Source organism: Trichoderma breve, chromosome 3, assembly GCF_028502605.1.
Source record: "Trichoderma breve strain T069 chromosome 3, whole genome shotgun sequence".
NCBI classification, from domain to species: domain Eukaryota; kingdom Fungi; phylum Ascomycota; class Sordariomycetes; order Hypocreales; family Hypocreaceae; genus Trichoderma; species Trichoderma breve.
In genome coordinates, this window is record NC_079234.1 from 156360 (window position 1) to 173530 (window position 17171).

The window sequence follows — 17171 nt, forward strand, 5'->3', positions numbered from 1 at the left end:
GATAGAACACCCAGATCACGTCAAAAGAGACAAGCAGCAAGTCTCGGACGCCATTGAGAGCAAAGTGTGGCCATTTAGCGATAACCTTGTTCGATTGTTCTTCCGTCATGTCCATCCAGCTTTTCCTATAGTGTCCAAAGTCCGCTTCCTGAGCAGATATCACGCCGACAAAAAGAGTATTCCCGCATGCTTGCGAGGAGCTATCTACGCGTTGGCATCTGTATTTTGGGATCGTGACTACACACTGAAGGACACATCCATGCCTTTTGTACAGCATGAACTTACCGATTACGCACATCAAGTTCTCAGGAGAGAGATGGAAAATCCCAACCTCTTCATTCTACAGGCATGTCTTCTCCTTCAACATGTAACGCCACCAGCGATGGACACCCTCGAAGCTCCTACGACATGGACATCATCCGCTCAAGCGACGGCGTGTGCGCAAATGATAGGTTTGCACGTCGAGCCGGGAGATTGGAACATCAATGCGACTGAGAGGCACTTGCGGCGGAAGCTGTGGTGGGCCACGTTTTATGCTGATTGCTGGTCAGCAATGTGCCATGGGAACCCGTCCCATATAGCGAGTAAATCATATACCACGACCCCACTCACAATGGAGGATATGCGTTGGGACGAGGATGTTCCAGATGATGTGCAATACCTAGTTGAGCCAGAGGATAGGCGGTTCCAAGTCTCCACGGGAGCGAGATTCTTGGAAATGGTTGACGTTGCGCGATCGTTGCGAACCGTGCTGGATTGCAGCTAGTAAGTCTTTATAGTTGACTTTTCTTTTGTTCACTCATCTCCTAATAATACATCTGCAGCCAAGTAAACGCCAGTTCACAGGTCATAGGTAATAACATGACGCAAGCCAACACAGAGATCCTCGCCGTAGAGGCTAGGCTCAAAGAGTGGGCAAGTTTAATTCCTTCATGCCTCGACTTGAATAAGAAAGCACAGGATGAAAGAAGCATACCTTCATATAACTGTTAGTCTTTTATCCCCTATTTATCATGACAAGACTTCCCTGACAATCAGGCCCCCTACATTTGTCATTCTACACTACCCAGGTTCTCCTCTATCGCGCTTTGATGCACCCTTCGACGAGAGAGGCCAAGCTGAAAGCTAGCTCCAACCTCCGAAAGTGGTTTCCGCAGGCGCTTCTAGCATTCGATGGATTTGTACAATTTCTATCGCACCTGGATAAGAACAATATGATTGGATTCTGGGGTCGTTGTAGGTTACATCTTAATTTCCACTATTGGTAATCACGTGGCGGAATGGCTACTGACATTCAATTATACATAGATGCAAGATCACAATTCGTCCTGTGTGGAAACTTTCTCGTATTTCTCTTCTTAGTCGCTTCCGAACGTGGTGATATAGAGCACGCATACAGCTTACTCGAGACATTTCATCAAGCTATGAACGGCCTATGGGATGTCAGTAACGAAGAGGTGACAGCGTTACTCCGAGCGGCCAAGGATCGCATTGATTCATTCTTTTCTCAAGCGGCGCAAGTTATACGTAAGGGGACAGCGGATGGAGGCGTTACTCTTTTATAAGTCGGTCAATGAAGTCTCTGCCACTTCAAATTAAAATTTATGCAAATCTCATTTTTTTGTCACCTGTCCAACTTTTATCCGATTTAATGTCTCAAACACTCATTTGCCAAACTCCTCTATCACACTCCGTGCCTCTGTAAACTCATCAAAGTCCCCGACAACAGGCAGATCCAGACCAAAGCCCGCCGGACCACCCACCTGCAGAGCTCTCTCTGTCATCCAAACTGGATGAGCGGACAATCCAATGACATTGACGCGGAGGCCGTAACGCATGTCTTGTGACCCAATCGCTTCTCCATCTTGGCCAAGAATTGATATGAGATGCGGAACTGTACAAACAACTTCCTGGGACTCTTTGGTGCCGGCGGCATCGCAGAGTGCTGCGTACAGGTACTCATTTTGGAAGGGTATAATCATGTGTTTGTCTCTTGGTGTTTGGTTTTCGATCGACGTAGTCTCACGCTCGTCGTCGCTCAAGGGTGCAAGAATGGCAGCACCCATTGTGTAGCCGCCACCAATGTATCGATGGACATCAATAACCTTACCCGTGAAGAGTAGTTTTCCAGAACAAACGGCAAACTGCAATTGTCAATATAAGCTTTTATGCGAGAGGGATACCGAACGTACTATTGCGTCGAGATAGCTCGTTTTATTGCGACGAGCGGAGTGAACTGCCCGTCCAAGGTACCATGCTTGTGAATGTGTATTTTGCACTGCCGTTGACTTGATGATGGAACCTGGCATCGGATTCGAAGCTGATGCGCAGGAGAGTCCTAGTTCCACAGCCGTGGTTCTCAGCATCTTCTCCAAGCGGGCAGGCGAGCTCGCTTTCTGTGCATCTCAAGTCAGTCATAGAGCGTGGAATTGTAAGCAGCCATTCAGCTAGCTCATACTTACCATGATGACTGACGCATTGCCTTTTGCATCAGTAATGGCACATGGGGTTAGAGAGTGGCCATAGACACTAAAGGTCACTACAAATAGTTAGCAAGCACTTTTTTGACAAGCATTTACTTCGTATCGGCTGCGCTTACCGTGATATTTTGTAGGATAAGCTCTACCCATCCCGTCTGCATCAACGACGGGGACATTATAATGGCCGCTAACAGGAAAGACGCTCATACCGTTTCCACCACCACTGTATTGTGTCAGCTCTCTTCATATTGCCGGCATTTGGGATAGGCTTGTAACTTACATTTCTTCAGCCAACAAGGCATGAAAGTTTTTGATGTTCCTTGTTTTGTTAATGGCATCGATAGCGTCGAGAATCTCGTTGCCACCTGAAATCCGTTCGTTGATGACATTGGGGCTTCCATACCAAGCCGCCATGGCAACCATATCATTTTCCTTGAGAGCTTTGGGTGGAATGATCCTCATGTTGCCTTCTCCAACAGTGCGCAACGTGTTCAATCCCTTGAGATACTCGTAGTATGCTGGTCCTCCACCACCGGTGCCCAGGACGCCACAGCCTGTGGTCATAAACTCCAAGTCCACTTCTGAAACATACCATACGCCGTTTTTGACATTCGGACGATACGTTGCAATATCGACATTCAGGCTTGGTCGTGTGGTAGGCTCAAGCGCGTTCGGTACAGCGACCTTATCCGTCTCTTGTTCATCTTCTGTGTCGTCATCGAATGATCCGTTCAGGCTTTGCGGAGGCGCCAAATCAACTGGAATGGCGAGTCTACCCACAGCCCGTACTTGGATACGAATCGTAACCTTTGACATGTATTGAAGTGGCATTTTATTGACTTCGACAATCTTTACATCCTCCTTCGCTGCGCCTTTTTGTATAGCCTGTTCAATGGCCTTCTTGCAGGCAGCGTCGATAACTGCCTTCTCATCCTTGCCTTCAAGGATTTCGACTGTATCAACCTCACCAGAGACCTTACCAATCGCTGCGCCGATAGCATTGGCAGCCCCTTGGTGAATGGGTTGGATACATTTCTCAACACCAGCTAATTCATCAGTGACCAGTAAAGCCCCGCCTCCAACTAAGAGAACAGTAACTGGAGCTGCCGAAACCTTCATCTGATCAATCACCCGTTCCAGTTTCTTTTTAATGTCTCGGGAAGCAAGATTGACGGCTGACTGTGGTATGTCATGAACAAGACTGGGATCGCCAAGAGTAGCTTTACCGGCTGCAACAACAACGTCAGTGGCAGTCAAGGTCGAGCCACCAAACACCTTTGCTCGTTTTTGGATAAAATGGCCGACAGATGCAGGGCCAACAGAGACGGATGCACCGTCTACAGTAACTATGCTACCACCGCCTAGTCCGATGGACACAACTTCCGGCATAGAAAATGCCGTGCGAACGCCTGCAATCTCGACGAAGCCCGGAGCCTGACGAGGGAATCCAGATGGTAGCAAGGCACAAACGTCTGTTGTGGTACCGCCGATATCGACTACCAGAACTTGAGCCTGCTCACAGGATGAGCTGTCACCATTGATGACAGTACCATTAAGAGATGTCTCTTCGGCAGACACGCCGTTGGTGGTCCCATGCACGCTATTTGTAGCTCCATGACCCTGGCCAATGCCAGCCAAGAAAGCTGCACCTGTCATGCTATTCGTCGGGCCACTGGCAAAAGTCTTGATAGGGAAATCAGCAGCTGATTCAATATCAATAAGCGTGCCGTCGTTCTGAGATAGGTATAATGGGCAGCCAAGATTAAGACGTTTCATAGCTCGTTTGAAACTTTTCTTGACGCGGTGACCGGTTCTCAAGATGGAGGCGTTTAAAATAGTCGCATTCTCACGCTCCAAAAAGCCGATAGGACCGATATCATGAGAACAGATGACTTTGAGATCGGGTGCAGTTTCTAGCATGATTTTCTTACACCGTTCCTCTTGAATCCCATCGTGGTCTAATGGTGAGAAGACGCCGACAAGAGCAACAACCTTGACTCCGGCAGCTGTAATGTCCATCGCAGCCTGGCGGATCTGCTGCTCGTTGAGCTCAGCAATCTGCCTACCATCCATCTCTAGACCACCATCGAGATAGAATACACCACCATCTAAGATATTGCGAAGGCCGACAGGAAAGCCAGAAAAGGGTGGGATCTGGCGAGTGAAGGGCCCGCAGAGCCGTACCACAACAACACGATCCAGCCTTCGGGCATCGGCTTCCACAAGAGCGTTGATAAAGTGGGTAGTGCCAATAGTGACGCTGAGAACTCGTCTCTGGTCAATAGCAGAGCTACTCAGCACTGTTCTAATAGCTTCTTCAATGCCGGTGGTGATATCTGGCGTTGTTGGTGCTTTGTAAGTAGCGAGGACTCCCCGATTGGGGCTGTTCAGTGCCTTGATATCAATGATTGCCGCATCCGTATTAGTGCCGCCAATATCTACACCGATGCGATATAGAGACATGGCTGTTGAAGTGGTGGCCTTGGAGCGAATATGGAGGCGATAGACTCAAGTGCACGCGCAATGGCGGATTTATTTATGCGCAATTAATTATATTGTTTTTACACTTGAGGGGGCTGGATTAATTGACTTTCACGAGGGAAATCGGATTAAATAACCACTTGGAAATACTCAGAGTAATAACCACTGTTCGAGCCTGGTGATAGATGTGAACAATCATGGCAATCTTTGCCGCGCACACACGGCTAACTACGTGGACCTAGTTTAGCGACAAAGATCTTACAAATGAACGATTATAGTTGGCCGTAGATATGACAGGTATAGACCACGCAAGGTGAAAATTTAGCCTCATGATTTCAATATCTCATATTTGGCGCTACTAAAAAGACATTGAAGATATGGAGGATCTAGGTAGTTACATCCGACGAACGGTGGCCGGGTGACTTTAGTGTTTAGTGCTGTGATAGTGTCTTCGGTTAAAGGCAGTTCGTTCGCCGAAGTTTGCTTCGTTCGCCGTGTGTGAGGGCTAATTCTTATTTGGCCGTGAACAACTGTGGGACCAGACCACTATCGATTTCGGCTTATAGCGGCTTCAAAACAATTAATGGACTCTTTTTGCGACATGAGATCCGATGTCTACAAGCTTCCATAGGCTTATGGTGACGGTACATTTCATTGTAAGGTTTATGATGACGTGGATTATGATATGCAGAAATAGATTAATATTTAATTAAATAATAGATGTCTATATTGCGCCGACCGTGTTCTAAACTTTGCCCAAATCTATTGATTTCGATAACCAAAAAAACTTTTTAGTGAAAGTTATGCATGATCTTCCCAGGAGTATTCATGGTCTTTTCGATAGTCCTGATATTTATTGCCATCTGTACTGCTTGTCTCGACGGAAACATCCGTTATCTTAATGATATGCTGTTGGCTGGAAGTCGACTGTTCATCATCTAATCTATTCCACTTATCCCCTTCTTTCCGGCGGATGCTTGTCAGTATTTCGCTTTGCTTCCCACCAAGGCTGGTCAGTTGTGTTCCACCCTATAAACAACGAATAGTTAGTGACGCTTCAGACCATCCCGCTGGGAGGGGGTTCTTACATCGGTTGTTCCTGGTCCAGACTTCATGTCAGACTGTCCAGATGAACCTTGGTAGAACTTCTTGAAAAGGCGACGGAGTGGAGGCAATGAGCAACTGATGATACCCAAACCTGCCTCCAGGAGCGACCACAGAATTGTTGAACCCCAATTATCTACATCGATAAATGTTGTTAGAAATCCCAGTGTGGGTTTTGCTTTGTCAGTGGGAAATAGTGGGCAGCGCTCACAAAGAGATTCGTGTGGATATTTGTCAGTATCATAAGCATGATAATATCCCAGGCGTACTAGACCAGCGGCGCTACCAATGATACCCAAGCTGAGAATGATCTGGACTGAAACCTTCCTTCGCGTTGGCATTTGGAGACGTCGCAGCATGAAGAACGGTGTAATTGCGCAGGTCCAGTCCACCATGGCCAAAACAACGGAGCCGACGTAACTAATAATGATCCAGCCGTTTTTGAGGCGACAATAGCCACTTCATTGAACTGTTAGCCAAGTAAAATTTAATTGCAGTAGTGTATCCAACATACAGTTTCTCGTTCCACAAGGCCGGAAGAGGCGAGCAGCTTGCGAACATGATGATTAAACACACAAGAGCATTGACAGATAGCAGGGCTATGTTCCCCCAAATGATGTACACGTAGGTACGAGTAGAGCTTAGCCTCAGGATCATAATGGCCATGGCAAGCTTCGTTAAAATGGATGAGGCAAAGTAAATCATCTCAAACAAAAACATGTAGCTCTTAACCCTGACCTGGTAATAGACGAGCATTCCATCAGGCACATGATCGTCATGGGCACCTAAACCATAGTAGGTTGCTAGAATGAGAAAGACGACAGAGGGGATGAGAGGAACCTGTTTCATTGTTAAGTTGGTGGTAATAAGGGGATCAATGGGAATACATCATACCCAGCCAGCTACAGCGAAAATATCATCCCAGCCCCATGCTCGTTGTGATCCTGAAAGGCGCACCCGCACGTAGACGCGCAGTGCAACGATTATCGTAGCTAAGATAGTTATAACATATGTTATTGCTTGGATCGTCTTTGTGAAGCCATGGACAGGTATCGGAGGCAGGCGATTCGCAATTTCTGATATACGCTCGCCTTCTTCGTTTCGACCTATCAACAAGGCCATAGCTAAGGGCCAATGAAAGGCCCTTAGGAAGCTGCAGCAGAGAGGGTACTAAGGGCAGCAAAGGCAATAGGTTGCAAGAATTAACAAAAGGAGAGCAGAAGAAAGTTTACGCGTGTTGCCTTCTGGGAACTAACGTGATAAAAGTATTAAACCGTAGACACTTCGGACGGACCGTACCGTATTCGTACCGTCAGCGGTGTGTTTGAAAGCTGTTCAATTTTTGATCCCAGTACAAAAGTTCAACCGCCCCATTCGATCTGGACGTGATCGGCACGTTTGACACATTCCCCTGGCTGACGTGCAGTGCCCAATATCGTATCCTCTCCTAAACTCGTGTTCCTAGCTACAGCCTTTTTGGCTATTTTCCTTGAACCTATTATCTAAGTCTTTTGTCATCGCTTGTCTTTTGTCATTGCATCAAGATAGTCAGTGCTATTCAGGTTGGATAATAATGATTTATCCCTTTTCAGCAAGGAAGTTAAAATACACGCCAACTCTCGGAAGAAACTTCAGTATTTGTAAATCCTTGCAATGAGAAGAATAATTTTAGCTTCCTTGCGAGTCTAGAAGACTAATCAATTTATTAATTTAGTTTATCTGGAGTCTCTAGATTGCGTGAGATATAAAGGGGAAACCTGGAACTGGGAGGGCGGACGTTGTCCTGATGTCGGCAATTTTAGTACTAGTAAGGAGATAAGTCCGGCATTGTTTTTCCGCCATACATATAATGAGTCATAAAATCACATAAAATGCCTCCACAAGGTCCACTAAAGACGTTTTTTACGACGGTGCAGATGTTGTTGGTTCAGACGATGTTGGTTCAAACGTTGTTGGCTCAAGTAGACTAACTTCAATAGCAGGCCGTTGCTACCCTAAACCCCTGTCAGGGACAGGGATTGGTACGGGGCAGACATGAACTCTGTAAGAAATCATATCATCCGGGTGAATAGACCTGTTCCGCGCAACCCCTGAGTGCAGGAGTTGGAGTAATTTTGTCTAGCAGTAAAGAACAACTGACAGGTGCAGAATCCGTTGCAGTTGAAATGTGGCGCCATCCGTATCACAATTTGCTTTCATATTAATAGATTCAAAGTAGCCATGGTTTTCCTTACCGCTGGACAAACATGTAGACGGATGGGTAAGACTTGACGATTATGTTTGAATTCTTTTTTAATCCATCAAAGGCACCCCAGCCTGTACCGACCGACAAGATTGTCCCGGTTGGCTTCTTTGATGACACCATTATCTTTAGGACGTTTGTGCTATATACCTTATTCGTTTTCGACGATGTACTGGACCCTCAGAGCTTACGCACCTCTCTGGAGCGTGTAGTAAGCCGCCCTGGCTGGAACAAGCTAGGTGCTCGACTGAGAAGAAATGTGCGGGACAAGAACGCTTCCACCCCCTCCGGCGAAGCCAATATATCTAACAACTGCGCTCCCATCATTTAGGATCGTGGACAACTTGAGCATCATATCCCAGCCAGCTTTTCTCCAGATCGTCCGGCTGTGGGATTTGAACATGTGGATCATGGCGCCTTGGCTGTGGAAGACCACCCCGCGGGATCGTGTATTCCGCATGCTCCCCGTAATGGCCGACCAGCAATCGTTGGAGATCCTGATAAGCTCTCAGAGCTCATCTACGGCCAGGAGACACCCAGATATCTCGATGATTATATCTATACAGACCGTCCTCAGCTTGGTCTGCGCGTTGTCTCGTTCAAGAATTCGACAATAGTCGTCCTCCATTGGATACACCTTAGTTTTGACGCCATGGCAAAAAAATCTCTCCTCAATGCGTGGATGCTCATGCTTCAGGGTAGAGAAGACGAGATCCCAGAGCCACTGGCTCCCGACGACTATATTTTGGAGCACTGTGGCAAGAAGCCTACAGAGCCCCATGTCCTTGCGGAATACCACATGTCCAAGCCTGGTCTCGTCTGGTGGGTGCTTCAGAATTGCTACAACCTGGTGGTAAAGAAGCAAGAGCATCGTATGGTCTGCGTGCCCGCTGCTTATATCACGAAATTGAGAGAAAAGGCTCTCGCGGAACTTGCTGCTCAAGCCCCTAGCGAGAAATGGGAGGCTCCATTCCTGAGCGAAGGAGATATTCTACTGGCTTGGACAACTCGCTTAGCAATTGCTAATCTTCCGGAGAATTCGGAAACACCTGTAAGTAGTCATTCTTTGGTACATACTCTAGAAGCCATTCAACATTCGTTTACTAAACCTGCTATTTCCAGATTGCTGTACAACAAGCATATCAATGGCGGCCGATTTTGAAGGACCTGATACCTGACAAGCGACCATTCCTAAGCAACTGCGTTGGGTTTCTCGTTACTCTAGTGTCAGCTAAAGATGTGCTTCAGAAGCCGCTTAGCTATCTAGCATCCCAGATCCGCCGCTCGATTAAGGAGCAAGGCTCTCGCGAACAAGTCGAGGCGTACACATCGTTGATCCGACTTGATCCAGCCAACAGGGCGCCTCCATTTTTTGGCAGCACATCGATGCAGTTACTTATGTTTTCTAATTGGCAAAAAGCCGACATGTACGCGACCGATCTGTCAGCCGCAGCTGTTACACCACGGCGCACGCCGCTCACACCATCCTACGTCCAGAGCGTGCAGGGTCCATATAACTTCTCAGATGGAATTATTGTCGTGGGCAAAGATCTTGAAGGTAATTATTGGTTCTCTGGGAACAGAGCGAAGGGACTTTGGGGCATGATGGAGAAGAAAATGGAAGAGGAGGTAATTTGACCAAGCATTATGACTACCCTCTGGTGCCAGCTATCGCGTGATATATCATACATACATAATATAAAGATGACACCTTTGCCTTCATATTCTGTTTTTACTTACCATAGGGAACTGGTGGTTCCTCATTCACTGATGAGAAGAAGATCCTGAATTGCTAATGTTTATTGAAAGCTGCTCGATGTTTAGTTACTCAGGCCTTGTAATATGCCGTCAAACCAGTCACAAATCCTAGTCCGTGCCTCCTTTGCAGCGACACTAGTTACCATCCCGACGTGTCCATCCGGTTTTACAATTACGACAGCACCTCTCTCCTCATCAATCCCATAATCTTCATATACACTCTGTGTTGACTGGATAGCGTCTTCAGTGGCGACTCTAGATGCCGTGAATATATGGTCATAGTCCCAGCCGAGCTTGGGATGCCACGAATGATACGTAGAGTCTACGTCCCGTAGCACATCTATCTGGCTACGAGGAGCCGTATGCACCAGGAATATCTCTATCATTGGCGTCATTAGTTCGGATTGGAATCGGACAGTCTGCAGACGACGATCGACAATGGGGCAGATATTGATCAGAGGATATCGTGGAATTAATGTCTTGCCTAGCCACTGTCCCAAGGTATTGACTGCAAATCGTTGCTCGTCATTGGCGATATTGCCGCCAAAAACCATGATGCGGAAGCGTCCGTCGGATGGCGTGCGATGATGAAGCTCCCAGATTCGACCATCAGAGTGATTTGTCACTTGACACGAGGCGAATCTCTTTCCTGGGACAGTGTATTTCGCGAGGCCGTGTGCTTCATTGTCTACAAGTGTGAGAATACTCGAGGCATAGTTTACACCAATACCAGTTGTGAACTGTTCAAGTGGTCAGATAGTAGCAAGATATTTCTGAGCTTCCCAAACACATACTAGTGGCGCTTTCTTAAAAAATTGTTTAAGCTCGACTGATGTTTCCATAATATCTTTGGCGGAGTGCATCGAAAGTAATTCGGAGAACTTCCGGTCGAATGCGATCAGTTCTTTCGCCACCAACTTACGCTCCATATCATAGGTCGGAATAACGGCTTTTGGTCGTACAAGTCCCTTGCATGCTAGACCAATCTTCCAACCCAGATTATACGTATCTTGCATAGATACGTTCATTCCCTGTCCTGCCTTTGGCGAATGAGTGTGAACGGCGTCTAAAGCGGGCTATTAGAGTATATGAACACCGGAAGAGAGCAGTCAAAGCTATATTGACGTACCGCCGGCAAGGAAAATACGTCCTTGCTTATCAAAATGATCTCCTGATCTCTGTCCAATTCGATATGCGCTCCACCAGTGTATATACGTGAAGTCAATGGTGTAAGGGCTGAGAATTCTCCTGGCAGTCTCTATCAGCACCTTAGGGGTGACCATGGATCTGGTCAGCCGGCCATTAGTTGACAAACTGTCCGTTAATTGAATGTACAGCCTAACGAGTTTATTTTCCCTTGGAATTATCATGAGACTTCCACCGCTAGTACTGCGCACCATACTGCGAACTCGAATATCGGCTGCTTCTAGGTTAGGATTTGCTATGCAGCGAAGTGTAATAAGGCATTTCCCACTTACGAAAGTCAGTGACCGGGATTATATCCATCGCACCCCTGGAGCAAATTTGTCATTTAGCTGTGCAGCAACTTCAACTGACGTCTTGGCGAAAGACAGACTCACCAGATGGCCGCCGTAGTCTCGCCCCGCAGCCTAAATTCCTGTCCCAAGGCTTTACGTACCCATGAATGTGCACCATCACATCCTACCAGATACTTTGCCAGAACCAGCTCCTCCGCCCCCGGTTGGGCGTTCTGCAGATATGTTGGCTTTGAATCATCATCTCCAAAGCTGGTTTTGTGCAGGCTTTTATCCATATTACCACAGCTCTTTGCATCAACCTCACTTGCTTCGTCAAAATGTTTTAGGGTAACCATCACAGGATAGGCATCTTGATCATCGATAAGAGTTGCATCGATATGGAGGGAAGATGGGGCAATATTGCCCTCAATTCTCACCTCAGGGTGGCTTGGTACAGATGCTGACGCTCTGATGGCTCGTATAAGGAAGCCTTCGATAACACCTTGGTGAATCGTACCTGTGCAGTCGAAGCGCGACAGGCCTTTCATATTATTTGGAACTCTTGAGCTGCGGTGGATCTTGCCATTCTCATCTGGATCCCAAAACGTTGCCTCTGTTGATGATTCGTTAAGGTCTGTTTGCCTCAAAGAACACTCTTGAACGTACCTTTGACGTGAGTTGATTCTCTCCAAATTTGATCCAATCCAAAAGAATCTAGGATCTCGAATGTACGCGATTGAATGCTGAACAATGAATCAGAGTTGTGTTTTGAGATCATGGCCTCATTTGAAGCGCTTGCCCATCAGCCTGTCCCGCAGCAACAGGAGTGGCTCTTTTCTCCACAACACGAGCATTAATACCAAGCCTAGCCATCCATAGTGCGCACATTAGCCCAGCCGGACCAGCGCCGATTATAAGCACATCAACTTTGGATACGGAGGAATAGGTGGGCATCTTGTTTTCTGGCTACGTATTTGCGTATCTAGGATGTAATTGAAAGGTTCACCTGTTTCAGTTTGAGTGCTGAGGCACCTGATTACTTATAGATGTACGTCTACTAAGAATACTGTGTTTTAATGTCTTTGAAGAAGCTCTTCGTACGGTAAGGAAGCGCCCGGAAGCCGCTTTACATCAGCTTCGTGACCCTATGGCGCGGCCCATTAATTGTAGCTGTATATTTGCCACCATAAGCTCGGAGTTTCCAACCAGCGAACTTAAAATATTGGATTTGATATGACAACTTCTGAATGTTATAGGAGAGAGGGCCTATAAACTTTGCACCTCGGTAGGAACTTTGCACCTCGGTAGGGGTGATATCATTATGGATAGTGACAACATCTTCGCGGCACATGACAGTAATGCCGACAATTTGACAGTAATGCCGATAATTTGAGCAACGTCGTTTGGCCGCATGATGCTCACTATATTTTTTACAAATACATCTGAAGCTGATGGTGGCTACTCTTTCAACGGGCGTTGAGATCTCCATGGCGATCCAGCCGCTTAACGTATTTCTCATCAGCTTTCTAATGCATTTGGTACGGAAGCATTCACATAAAAATACTATCTGTAGAGTACAAAAATCTTGAATATAACACATTTCAAACCTGTACGCAGAAGCTTGATGGGTATTTGACTGTTTACGTGCCAATTCCCTTCAATAGAGCTCATTGATCTTCCTAAAGCTAGACTCCCACCCTCGTAAAAGAACCCTAGGCCGAGGTAGTAACAGCAAGGAATAGGCGCATATCATATATACTAATGAATTTCCGTGGTGTTAGACCTCTAGATCTAAAGAATAAAGCTAAAACAAAAAAATGAGCCCCCCATCTTGTCGGGGATGGTAAAGTAGTCATGGGAAACTGATGTGGGGTAAAGAAGAGTGAGATCTGCTTAGAAGCCTGAAGGTGGATTTTAGGTGTGGCTGTGTCAGGGCTCTTGTTCGACGGAGCTGGTAAGTCGGCAGATCTCCCTTGACGTATGGCGTCTGGTATTACCTCCTGGCTTATGGGAGCATAGCTTTATCAACGGCTTCGCTGTCTTCGACACGTTCGAGTGTGATATAATGAAATTTGATGGGGTCAATCGTGGATTAAAAGGATGTTCATCCTGGATACTGTTTTGCTCTGGTCGTTTAATGTGAGCAAGGGAGTGGAGGGCCAATGGCTTTTTTCCGGCAGTTTCGTAGCAAATCAATAGCAGAGGCAAGATAAAAGCGGTGGATTTGTTGCAGAAATAGCATCAATCATGAAGGATTTTGTTTTGTGACAATGCACAGGGGCAAATTCTCAAAGTTAGAGCCGCTGCTGGCTGATAGGCTGGAAAGAAGACACTTTGGAGCCGAGGTCGACACTTTGGAGCCGAGGTTGCTACTGGAATCAATCTTGTTGATATCCAATTCATGTACTCCGTAAACAAGACTGTGATCACATATCGAAGTAAGCTGAAAGCGAATTGGCATGTATCGCTCCACTTCTGCCATAGTCTTCACTCTCTTTGGTAGCTGATAGCAGAATAGCTCGCAACTAGGTGCGGAAACCTTTACTAGCTCAACTTGGTTGCTGCGGACACAGGTAAGCTTATTATTGAAAGAAAATACCATACACCAATTCTCCTATTCGTCAATAGGCTAATCACCTGTTAGGCACTCCGTATTCTTTTAGCTAACTCGCCTACATTCTGAAAGCCTAACAACGATACACACCTGGTCTAGATTTCGAGTCAGCATCAATTTCAAATATTGGATCAATATGATAAAGCTTATTAAACACTAGCAGGCCTCCTCTTCTTGGCAATCAAAGTGTCGAGACACGTCGCCCACGGATGGCGGTCTCGGCAATTCAAAGTGCCCAACTAGTCTGTACAGTGGGACTCTTGTAGGCCTCTGTGGAATCCGATCTGACTAGAATCCAAGCCCTATGGAATCGAGTGCAAGCCCCGTGGGATCAAGTGCAAGCCCCGTTGAATCGAATCCAAGCCCTGTGGAATCAGAGTATGGTCCGCGTTATTTTTAGACGCCAAATCAATCATCTAGTGAATATTACATAAATAGCAAGAATTCTTGCGAAGTATAATTCGCTGTAGCACCTCGTCTTCAATATACTCTTCACGTCAACAACTTTTCTTCGCGAACATTAGTAACATTTCGAGCAAAATGTCTGAAGCTGACACACGTTACGATTTCATTGTCGTGGGGAGTAAGTTGTCTCTACATTGTTCTATGTCTATCCATTGCTGATCATCGCCAGGTGGCCCGGCGGGATGCGCTACGGCGAACGGTCTGTCCCGTTCACCTAAAAAGCCATCCGTACTCTTAATTGAGGCTGGAGATGACCATACACAAGCCCATCTCCGCGTCGATGGGCAGCGATGGACTACATTCACCCGGCCATCTATGAACACGGAGTATAAGACGGCCCCGCAGACCAATTGCAACAACCGAGTCATAGCTTATGACCGCGGGCGTGGCTTGGGAGGTTCAAGTACGATAAACTTTGGGGTGTGGACTACGGGACCTCGAGATGACTTTGATGAATGGGCCAAACTGGTTGACGATCCCGCCTTTGCCTGGGATAGCATGCAGAACCGGTTCAAAGAGTTAGAGACGTTTCATTACGATGTTCCAACTGGAACGAATCCATCGAGTGTATCATCTCAGACAAACGACCATGGATCTGCAGGGCCACTTCACGTTGGCTACGCCTCTGAGTGGGAACGCGATATCCAACCCTTATTGCAGACATTTCAGAATATGGGGTATCCGATCAACCCGGACCATAATTCAGGAGATCCCCTGGGGATGTCAGTACTGATAAATTCGGCTCATAGCGGCCTTCGCTCCGTGGCTGCAGATCTGCTGCAGCCCAAGCCGGATAATTTAACCATCGTCACAGGATCAGCCGTCCAACGTATAATTATTGACGGGAAAAAAGCGGTCGGTATTGAGTCAAATGGGAAACATTGTATGTGCAATCCCACAAGGCTATATCGATGGATATTGACAATTGGTTAGACTTTGCTACGCACGAAGTCATTCTCTGTGCAGGCGCCCTTGACTCTCCCAAAATTCTCCTACATTCTGGTATTGGGCCCGCAGATCAGCTTTCCAGATATCACATCCCCGTGATGCACGATGTTCCGGCTGTCGGGCAGGGCCTTCGCGACCATGCATTTTTGAATTTGACTGTTCGGCGAAACGAGTCGGATAATGATCGCCGCTCCTTTTATGGCAGCCAAGAAGCAATGGATGCCGCTCAGAAGCAATGGAATCAAGACAGAACGGGTCCATGGTCTGTATACGGATGCGAGAACCTGATTGGCTTTTTTAAGTCGGACTCTATCAGCTCGTCGATGGAGTTCCAAAATCTGCCTCCCTCGCAGAAAGAATTTCTTCTCCGAGAAACTGTCCCGCACTATGAGCTCCTTACTCACTTCCCAATTCACTACTTCATACCAGGATTTGCGCCAGAAAACCTGAGTTACGACACGCTTTTGATATTTCTGCTAAATGAGCAAAGTCGTGGAGAGGTGACATTACAGTCAGCCGACCCCAACGTGCCGCTCAAATTTGATCCCAATTTTCTTTCTCATCCCTTCGACCAACGAGTGTGCATTGAAGCACTACGGGCTGGCATGGCCGTTATTCGACACCCGTTATTTGCCAAGGATAGCGAAGCTGACATCATTGTCCCGAAAGTGGCTACCTGTGATGATGGTTTGCTCGAATTCTGGAGAGAAAACATGACCTCGTCTTGGCATATGGTTGGCACTGCTAAGATGGGGCGGCTCGGCGACAGAGATGCTGTGGTTGATGCCAACTTCAAGGTTTTGGGTATTTCATCGTTGCGAGTAGCAGATAACAGTGTTCTACCGATTCTTCCAAATGCTCATACCCAGAGCTCCGCCTATGTTACAGGAATGACGTGTGCGGAGAAGTTGATTGCGGAATATCAATTGGCTTAACTGTACCAATGACCACGGCACAATTTCATCACTGAAAACCAATGGTAGTTTGAGAGTTTATCCGTACATACGATAGATACCTATCTTTGAAGACATATTTATATTTCGTAACCAATATTATCTCCTTTGACATAGAATATCAGTGATTCATGTTGGCCATCAGCGTCCGTAGCCTTTCGCCGTATTGCTGATATAACGCGACGTGGTATCATCCCATAGCCTGCCGCATCCCGTTTTCGATAATTATTAATTACAATTTCGACGTCCCCCTGCTTTGATAGCCTTTGACTTTCTTCTCTAACTGCAATCCCTTTATCACTATGTCTTGTTCGACGACGTAATGACCATACGCTACGGCTATCATTGGGCTGTATACTGCCACCATTGGTTCTCTTAATAAAAGTCCTATTCTCTATAATCCACCTTGTGGATTCCACAAACAAACAACGTGGGTCGGGCTAAAACAGGCATATTTGGGCAATCAAGCGGCTTTAGCGATACTAGCGAGACCAGTGATGATGGTGACGAGGTTGCGTCGAATAGCACTCTGCATACATGTAACTTCGGCCAGTGATGGCTGCTATCATTTGTCAGCACAAATCATCATTGTTTAAACACCATCCAATGCCTATCAAATGAATCTAGTCGTCGCTAGACCAAGGGTTG

The 17171-nt window shown here is 46.7% G+C and overlaps 6 protein-coding genes across 6 annotated transcripts; 3 read left to right on the forward strand and 3 right to left on the reverse strand.

The window, feature by feature from the left end:
• Positions 1–613: 613 nt before the first annotated feature.
• On the forward strand, positions 614–1565 carry T069G_04472 (uncharacterized protein; the record flags this gene model as incomplete). The annotated part of the gene is made up of 4 exons (XM_056171682.1): positions 614–765; positions 825–988; positions 1039–1236; positions 1309–1565. 4 exons carry the CDS (start codon positions 614–616, stop codon positions 1563–1565), a joined length of 771 nt encoding a protein of 256 aa, XP_056028540.1.
• Positions 1566–1664: 99 nt separating this feature from the next.
• T069G_04473 (hydantoinase/oxoprolinase domain-containing protein) lies at positions 1665–4943 on the reverse strand (the record flags this gene model as incomplete). Its single annotated transcript, XM_056171683.1, has 6 exons — positions 1665–1777; positions 1835–2144; positions 2193–2396; positions 2463–2539; positions 2600–2703; positions 2761–4943. The coding sequence occupies 6 exons, from the start codon at positions 4941–4943 to the stop codon at positions 1665–1667; spliced, it is 2991 nt and encodes a 996-aa protein (XP_056028541.1).
• An 819-nt stretch (positions 4944–5762) lies between these two features.
• On the reverse strand, positions 5763–7187 carry T069G_04474 (uncharacterized protein; the record flags this gene model as incomplete). Its single annotated transcript, XM_056171684.1, has 5 exons — positions 5763–5990; positions 6050–6201; positions 6277–6524; positions 6580–6905; positions 6960–7187. The coding sequence occupies 5 exons, from the start codon at positions 7185–7187 to the stop codon at positions 5763–5765; spliced, it is 1182 nt and encodes a 393-aa protein (XP_056028542.1).
• A 1154-nt stretch (positions 7188–8341) lies between these two features.
• Positions 8342–10078, forward strand: T069G_04475 (uncharacterized protein; the record flags this gene model as incomplete). The annotated part of the gene is made up of 5 exons (XM_056171685.1): positions 8342–8566; positions 8639–8774; positions 8874–9358; positions 9430–9865; positions 10053–10078. The coding sequence occupies 5 exons, from the start codon at positions 8342–8344 to the stop codon at positions 10076–10078; spliced, it is 1308 nt and encodes a 435-aa protein (XP_056028543.1).
• A 49-nt stretch (positions 10079–10127) lies between these two features.
• Positions 10128–12497, reverse strand: T069G_04476 (FAD binding domain-containing protein; the record flags this gene model as incomplete). Its single annotated transcript, XM_056171686.1, has 10 exons — positions 10128–10805; positions 10860–11014; positions 11060–11131; positions 11195–11491; positions 11544–11578; positions 11646–11683; positions 11732–11776; positions 11873–12156; positions 12210–12286; positions 12343–12497. The coding sequence occupies 10 exons, from the start codon at positions 12495–12497 to the stop codon at positions 10128–10130; spliced, it is 1836 nt and encodes a 611-aa protein (XP_056028544.1).
• A 2200-nt stretch (positions 12498–14697) lies between these two features.
• T069G_04477 (GMC oxidoreductase domain-containing protein) lies at positions 14698–16505 on the forward strand (the record flags this gene model as incomplete). Its single annotated transcript, XM_056171687.1, has 4 exons — positions 14698–14740; positions 14792–15477; positions 15525–15832; positions 15887–16505. 4 exons carry the CDS (start codon positions 14698–14700, stop codon positions 16503–16505), a joined length of 1656 nt encoding a protein of 551 aa, XP_056028545.1.
• Positions 16506–17171: the final 666 nt, after the last annotated feature.